This window comes from Pteropus medius, unplaced genomic scaffold (assembly GCF_902729225.1).
Source record: "Pteropus medius unplaced genomic scaffold, Ma_sr-lr_union100, whole genome shotgun sequence".
Lineage (NCBI taxonomy): Eukaryota > Metazoa > Chordata > Mammalia > Chiroptera > Pteropodidae > Pteropus > Pteropus medius.
The window spans coordinates 5,892,765-5,901,443 of NW_024342475.1; the positions used below are offsets into that span (position 1 = coordinate 5,892,765).

Here is an 8,679-nt window from a genome sequence, read left to right on the forward strand (position 1 = left end):
AAAAACTGTCCTCACTCACAGTCTTCTATCCCTTGGTCCACTCTCCCCCTTACCCCCATCCTCCTGCAAACCAGCAGCAGCCTCTGCCTTCAGGACCTCTGCAAAGACAGCGCCTGTGGGTTTCACTCTATCCAATACCAGGGCTTGAAGGCTTTTTTTTTCTCTCCAAGGAATAAACAAAATTTCAACTGTTACAGATGCAATGCAGTTTCATTGCCACAATTTTTTTCCCTACCATCTCATAGTCTGTAGATGTTAAATTACAGATTACAATTTAATTTGAATACTTTTAGAGTTCTTTATAGTTGCGGGTTTTTCTGACATTATTTTGGGTAAACCAAAGGAAACTCTGCACAAAGGCATTAGTATTTAGAAGAGGCATTGCTTACAAATTAAATCAAAAGAGAAAGTCACTCGAATTATGTGCACTTCTCATGCTTCCAAATTGACAAAGTAGAAGTAGTCAGTAGTTTCTGCCTCTGCAGATGCCGTTCTTAATTATATTTTGCCAGTGACTCTTCTCTACCCTGCATTGTCTTATCATTTGTGCTATTCATTTGTTTTTTTTTCTTTCACACCAATATCTTTGTACTTTTTTCCTCAAGATTAAAATAAATCTGTATTGTCCTCTATTTTTTTTTCTGTGCACCATCCTTCAGATCATATTTTTATCATTTGTCAGCTTAGTGTTAGCTTTTAGCAAGAAAATTTAGTTTGGGTGCACTTTTGCATGAGGGTGCATTTATAGGTATATGAATTAGGAAACATTGAGATTTCACTTGAGTTAAGTAAACTAAACCTTTGAAACTGGCAGCCAAAAAAGACATTAGTTTTCTAGTTTTTTCTGTATGAAAACATATTTTAATATTTGAGAATGATCAAATGAGAAAACTCTAAATAACTAAGTGAAGATTATAGCTCTACTCTGTAATGTCCAGAAGTAGTTCCTGCTGAAAGATATCCATACTGCTCTAAGCCTTTAAGAGAAAAGGATTCTTTGAAATTTAGGCACATATTTGGGGGAGGGAAAAGGGAAAGAGAAGGATGTAGGAATGGGAAAAAGAGATAATTTTTTTAGATTCACATTTTTTAGTTATTAAGTATTTGTTTTAATTTATCTGCCAAACATTTTCTCAACAATCTACAAACGAATACTCTCTACTTTCTACCCACCCCACCCCCAAATTATTATGGCAACTTTTGCCCAGTTTCCCAGGAGAAACTCAGTGTCAGCAATAACAGAAGACTGAGATATGATTGTGAGTCTGAGAATTTTAAGGAAACACTCAGATAAGCAAAGTGATATTTATACACATAAGAGGCAGCCATTATTTTTAAGGAAAACAGTGAAAGTAAAAGTCGTTAACTCAAGAACACAAAGACAAGTAAATAAGTGCCTTATTTTCCAGCTCATATAATTATCTATGGCATGCATATTTCTATGCATGCATTTAGAATTTGTCTGCTGACCCACCATTTGGAAAACAAACAGGCCACTTAAAGAATGTCTTTTGGATTTATTTTTACCAGAAAGTCTCCTTTTTTTTAATGCCTTTAAAAGTGTAATGTTAGTAGACAAAACTTTGATAATCAAAGCAGAGGATGATTTACATTGCAGAAATGTATTATGAAACACTTCCATTCTTTGCCCCGTGAACTTTGGAGAAATGAAAATGTCTAGCACTCTCCACCTTCTTTTCTCTTCTGGAATTTGACCTGTAATTTAAATCTTGTTCCTCAGCAAAGTACCTGGCAGCCTCCTTTTACAGCCTTAGTTACCAAGCAATTCAGAGAACTCACTGTCCTAAAAGGACAGAACAATAATGTGTTTAAATAGAGTAGAGCATAGACTGTTTACAAAAAAATACTGTTAAGTGGTCAAATGTTCTATGCTTCTTCCTCTGTCCCTCTTGAAGTGGAAAGAGAATGAAGCTGGTGAACGTGAGGCAAGTGGCAGCTAGAACCCTCGCCTTATATCCTTGTTTGCCACGGGACCCTAACAGAGCAGTGGGATATGTGGATCCCCCCTCTGTCCATCCAGAATTGCCTTAAAACAAGGACGTTGGCTGAAGGTTGATCTTGGCAATAATAACACATTCGTTCTTTCTGGGCCAGTACAAAATGATGGGACAAACTTCAAATTTGAATTCTAGTATATTTCTTAAGCTCAAGTAAGGCTTGGGAAAGAAGAAAAGGGTTGTGGGAGTCTCTCTTTTAGTGTTTACAGCACTTGGATGCTTGACAAACAGGGAGCATCAAGCTAATTGTTCTTGAAGCAGGAAATCTGTAGTAGAGGAAGCAGGTGTTGTGTGATGATTACCATATTTTGAAATTACCGTACTATTTTGCTCTTTTGAGTTTGACCCTGAAATAGTCAGTAAGCTTTTGAGAATATGCTGTCCCTTTTATCTATATACTAATACTAAATTAGTTGATTACGAAGGAAGGAGAAGTGCTTAAGTAAATCTGAAACCAGATAGTGTACATGCGGCAGTGTTGACAGTATCCATTTTTCTTTATTTCTTTTTATTTTATTTTCGACTTTCAGCATTCCATACTTTCAGAAAACTTGTGAGTAAGAGTGAATTCTTATTTTTCAAATTGTTTTCAGACATTTCATGTTCATGTAAAGTTGGCTTATTGATTTCCTGATTTTTCTTTATTTTTTTGTTTTGTCCATTTTATTTTTAATCAGCTACATCAAATGGGTCTTTGGAGGGCCTGGATAACCAGGAGGGAGGGGTGTGCCAGACAAGAGCCATGAAGATCCTCATGAAAGTTGGACAAGGTAAAGACCATCTGCTGCTTCATGAAGCCACTATAATCTGGTTGAACCCCCCAGCTAGTGTGGCACCAGTATTGCTAACACTCACCTTCAGTCACTCTTCAGTTTAGTTTTGAAAGCAAACCTTTCTCTGCACTTTGAGCCACAGAGATGTCGCCAAGTCAATGTAACAGACTTCTTTTATTGAAGATAACAATTAAAGTCAGCCAGGTAGAATATCTATTGCCATATATGTGTATATATATATTTTTTCCTTCTTAAAAGCAAAATGCCTCTTTGGTTCAAAATTAAAATATCCAGAATGAAAACAGTTTTTTGCAGTTTTGCCCATTTCTGCATCTTGACTACAGAAGACTTTTGTTTGTTGAGCCTTTTCACTTGTAGATAACCTATTGTGCAGAAAGAATTATTCTTCTCATTAGAAATTGGTATAGTAGTCAATCAACTTGCTCAGTTAAATTGAAATGTCATCTGCAATGCTCTGCCTGCCAAATGCAAGAATCCCTATAGTTTCCACAGATGGCCTCACAATCTAAACCTTTGAAATAACTAGAATAACCATTTCGTTTTAAAAGGAACATTATATTCTTGTATCTCATAGTACTTTGCATAAAGAGTCTTATGTTCATTGCTATTCATGCCTCCTGAGATGCATACCCAGCTCCTATAGCTAGATCTTATCAGATGTCTATGCTGTAAGTAATCATTTGTTTTTCATATAGATGCAAGTTCTGCCGGGTCAACCAGGCATAATGATCCAACAAGACATCCAGAACAAGCACCTGGTACAAATGGGAGAAGTTCAACAACGAGTCCCTTTGTCAAATCGAATCCAGGTATAGCAGCATGACCTGTGTGTGTAGGTCTGTGTGCATCGTACACTTAGTATCTCAGGAGGTAAAACAGAGTCAAAGCGCTTCCATACCAGTAGGGTTAACTTGTACTAACCTGAAGTCAGTAATCATCACTCTCATTTGTTATTAATTACTCGATAAAAACAAAATATTTTATTTTTACAAAGGTCCTACGTTCAAAAGAGTAGAATTCATCAAACGTCAGTGCTATTACTAGCACTACTCTCTCAGACCAAAGTTATTTTCATTGACTGACACTTTATCATGCTAGTTGCAACACTAGCTTAAAGCCAATGTTAATGTATATATAATTAATGTTCTAATCCCTCATTATATCTAAGCCACAAAGAGCCTGATTGATCCTCTTGTTCGTTTTAGATTGTAACATCTTAAAGTATTGCATAATGTCATGTTTTTCAGGTGGTTATTTTTGAAAAAATGTTTTTTATATTTTCAGTGTAAGATAAGCTATTAGATAGATCCGTGGCAAAAGTTTAGAATACTAGATAAAATTGGCTGTCATTTAACTTTATTTTCTTAACAGTATTTGAACAAAGCTATGTATTTTTTACCATGCTATTAAATTTGTTATGTGGTAGTTGCTGAGCAGACGTCAGCAGTTTTGTATTAGGAATCTGTATGCCTGGCTGGTAGTCATGTGAATTTAGCGTCTGTAGCAATATTCTATCTCTTTCCAAGCGTTAAGGAGGGAAGTTGTTATTTCTAACTTTCAATGACAAGATGTGTCAAATTCTTGTGACAAACTGATAAATGGATAATATAATGATGCCAGGCAGTTTTTTAGTGCTTAACATTTGGGTTGGCAGTCTGTTCAGCGTGAGAGTTTCTGCCGCCTCCCAAATGTATTTTAAGTGTAAATCAAATAATACAAACGAGTTACGAGTCGAACATTTTTCTAGCCCCTCCCCATCTCTCCTTTGGCGTTCTCGTGTGCTCTGCCAGTGGGCAGGGCTTGTGTTGAGAGTGCAAGGCAGTTTGGATTCCCAGGAAGCCACAAGTTCTAGAAGGAAGCACAAGAGTAGTGCAGCATGGGTAGCAAACCCTGACGACCTAGAGAATCGGCCACTTCCTTTTTTTCTTTCTGCCGCGGCCACACGCTGGCTGACGTGGGTTAAGACACGAGGCAAGATCAGGGTCTGGCTGTCACAGCCCATCAGCGTGGTTGATGGATGATGATGTATGAAAAGGAAACGATGTGCTTTGGGAGCAGCGTGAAAATCCGACCTAGAATCACATCTCCTTTCATATCGATTGCTGACTTCTGCCTTTTACATTTAGCTATTAAATGAGGTAATTGGTTTGTCAAAGTCTAGCTGCCAGTTAAATCTTTGGCCCTGCTTAATTTTCACATTCTGAAGGGCCCTAAAAGCAGCTCGTCAGCACTCGGGGCAGTGATAACTGTTCTTTCTCAACTTGTGCAGGTTCTAGCACAGACGGCAACAGCGCCGGACATTCTGGGAATAATATCCTCGGTTCCGAAGTGGCCTTATTCGCAGGGATTGCTTCAGGATGCATCATCTTCATCGTCATCATCATCACACTGGTGGTCCTCTTGCTGAAGTACCGGAGAAGACACAGGAAGCACTCACCGCAGCACACGGCCACGCTGTCACTTAGCACGCTGGCCACGCCCAAGCGCAGTGGCAACAATAATGGCTCCGAGCCCAGTGACATTATCATCCCCTTGAGGACTGCAGACAGTGTCTTCTGTCCCCACTATGAGAAGGTTAGCGGGGACTATGGGCACCCGGTGTACATAGTCCAGGAGATGCCTCCCCAGAGCCCAGCGAACATTTACTATAAGGTCTGAGACTTGGCGGTGCCTTCGCTTTCCCGGAGGAAACTTACTGTCCCGCTGCCGCCAGCCCGTGGAGGGTTTTGATGACCCCCTGTGTCTCGAGTGGACTGACGCACGGCGGGGGAGAGGGAACACTCCTTCTCGGAAAAGCCCTGTTGAGTTGGACAGCTTACCTAGTCTGTAGCGTTTCGGCCGTGGTGAATACAGATGCTCAGTGACAGCTGGAAGACTTGTGTAGAAGACGCCCATGCGGACTGCAGCGCTTGCCTCACACCTCTCATCCTCGAAGCCATGTGCTGCGGTCACTCAGGCCTACACAGAAGCCAAGGGAAGACAGAGTAATTGGTAGGTGAGAGAGAGCCTTGAGCATCCTGGGTAGGTGCCCCGGGATGCCATGCCTGGAACCGCCGTCTTCTGCCTCGGCTGTGCCCCTCGACTTGTCGCATAGACTTCTGGCTGAGTGGGGCTTTTAAAGAGCTCTAGCCTTTAGTCCTCACTGTTGCACACTCCTGTTATCCAGGGCTCTGCAGTACTTCACATGAGAGTTCCTCTCACGCCACATTCTGCATCACTAATGGAACATTAATGTTTGAGGTCTCCTACTCCATCCATTTACAACAACAGCTACAGTTGAATGGGTAATACGTTTATAGAAACTCTGCTAATCAGGAACCTTCCAGTCAGATGCTAGGCTGTCAGCCGAGGAAGACTAGGAGTTGGTGGAGGGAGTGGGTGGGGGGAAAGGGCTGTCTGCAAATGCAGTTCAACGCTGCTGCCTCTTAAACAGAAAGTTGGGAAGGAGGAAAAAAGCCCAGTTAGGTAGCACAGCACTTTGGTTTTGCAAAGATATTAAGAGGCAAGTAGGAGACACAACAGTACACACAGTGGATTAAGGTGCATTTGAAGGAAAGAATTCACTCTTATCAAATAGCAGTGTGCAGGGAAAAACATAGTCCCTCTTCTCTGGGTGGAACAAAGGGGCATTGTCAGCAGAGGAACAAACTTGGAGAGGGAAGAGAGAAAGTAGGCCGCTGATGGTAGGTTCCGGCAGGACTATTGCGGTACTGGCAATAAGATGCACAGCTCCGAAGCTGTAGGAAAGTCAGTCTGCTTTGGATGATGTCTAAAGCAGACTCAGCTGCTATACTTATCACATTTTGTTAAACACAGGGAAAGCATTTAGGAGAATAGCAGAGAGCCAAATCTGACCTAGACGTTTAAAAGCCAAAGGTCAAATAGGCTGCAATTCCATCATCATTGACGTTATTAAAGAATTCTCATATATAAAAAAGGTAGGTCAGATTCTCCTGTCCCCGCACTGTCCCTTCCCTTCCCCTCCACCCCAATCGAGCCTTACAACACTTTGGTTTATGGTGGTGCTGTCCTGGCTGCGAGGACCACGGGGTAGGTACTGAGCGAGGCCGCAGCGTGGGTGCTCTGTGTCAAGGTGAAGCACATATGGCAAACCTCTTAGAGTCCTTAAGACAGAAATAAATTATGATGTCGAGGGGGAGAAGGAGGATAGGACATATTTATAATAGGTATATAGAACACAAGGGATATAAAGTGGAAGATTTTTACTAATATATATTTTAAGATTGCACACAATATACACCAGAAGATGTGAAATTCATTTGTGGCAATTAAGTGGTCCCAACGCTCAGTGCTTTAATGAAAAAAAAAAAAATTGGACAGCTACTTCTGGGAAAAACAACATCACTCCAAAAATAACAATAATGAGAGCAAATACAAAAATAACCAAGTCCTCTGAAGGCATCTCACGTAACTGTAGACTAGGAAATGCAAGCCCCAAACACCAGGAAATCGATGTTACTGCATCATATATTTAACAATGACAAGATGTTCCGGCATTTATTTTCTGTGTTGTGTTTTCCCTTGCCTTACGGCTGAAGTGTTCGCTAGAATCCACCTGGTCACGTGAGGGGGTTTCAGCTGAGAGTTTGGCTTTAGCTCCCTCCCTTTTTCTCCTCCTCTCAAACCCCTCCCTTTTGGGAAACAAAATGAGTAAACAGGAAACCTACTTTTTATGTGCTATGCAAAATAGACATCTTTAACATAGTCCTGTTACTATGGTAACACATTGCTTTCAGAATTGGGAGAAAAAAAAGATGTAGCAACAGCATTTTAAGGTTCTTGAACCTCCAGTGAATACCTGCAAAAATGAGTTGCAACAAAAATTATTATTCTGTATTTCCTGAACCTGAAAATGATGTTGGTCCAAAGTGCGTGTGTGTATGTATGAGTGGGTGTGTGGTATACATGTGTACATATATGTATAATATATATCTACAATATATATTATATATATCTATATCATATTTCTGTGGAAGGTTGCCATGGTGACCAGCCACAGTACATATGTAAGTCTTTCCATCACCCCAACCTTCTCCTTTATGTGCATTCATACAAGATTTTCTTGTAAGCCATCAAAAATTACCTTTAGGATGGGGGAGAGGGGTGAGAAGGGGAAAAATGGGAAATAGTCTGATTTTATGAAATCAAATGTGTGTATCAGTTGGCTACATTTTGGTTATATGCTAAACTGTGAAAAATCAGATGAATTGATGAAACGTTACCTGCAACCAATTGAAAAGTGTTCTGTGCGTCTGTTTTGTGTCTGGTGCAGAATATGACAATCTACCAACTGTTTCTTTATTTGAAGTTGGTTCAGCTTTGGAAAGTTACTGTAAATGCCTTGCTTGTATTATCATCCCTAGTCACTCGACTTTGGAATTTGCACCATAATGTTTAAGTGAAGATGCTGTAAATAGGTTCAGATTTTACTGTATATGGATTTGGGGTGTTACAGTAGCCTTATTCACCTTTTTAATAAAAATACACATGAAAACAAGACAGAAATGGCTTTTCTTACCCAGATTGTGTACATAGAGCAATGTTGGTTTTTTATAAAGTCTAAGCAAGATGTTTTGTATAAAATCTGAATTTTGCAATGTATTTAGCTACAGCTTGTTAAACGGCAGTGTCATCCCCCTTTGCACTGTAATGAGGAAAAAATGGTATAAAAGGTTGCCAAATTGCTGCATATTTGTGCCGTAATTATGTACCATGAATATTTATTTAAAATTTCGTTGTCCAATTTGTAAGTAACACAGTATTATGCCTGAGTTATAAATATTTTTTCTTTCTTTGTTTTATTTTAATAGCCTGTCATAGGTTTTCAATCTGCTTTAGTTCCACAT

At 39.9% G+C, this 8,679-nt stretch overlaps 1 protein-coding gene across 1 annotated transcript in view; it reads left to right on the forward strand.

Annotated features, from left to right (window-relative positions):
* The window catches only part of EFNB2 (ephrin B2), a 43,407-nt gene extending 35,073 nt beyond the window's left edge, over nucleotides 1-8,334 (forward strand). Inside the window, exons 3-5 of the mRNA XM_039866310.1 lie at nucleotides 2,696-2,788; nucleotides 3,508-3,621; nucleotides 5,082-8,334. Of these exons, the coding sequence (XP_039722244.1) occupies nucleotides 2,696-2,788; nucleotides 3,508-3,621; nucleotides 5,082-5,470 (596 nt within the window). The 3' untranslated portion in view covers nucleotides 5,471-8,334. The remainder of the gene's footprint in view (nucleotides 1-2,695; nucleotides 2,789-3,507; nucleotides 3,622-5,081) is intronic.
* Nucleotides 8,335-8,679: the final 345 nt, after the last annotated feature.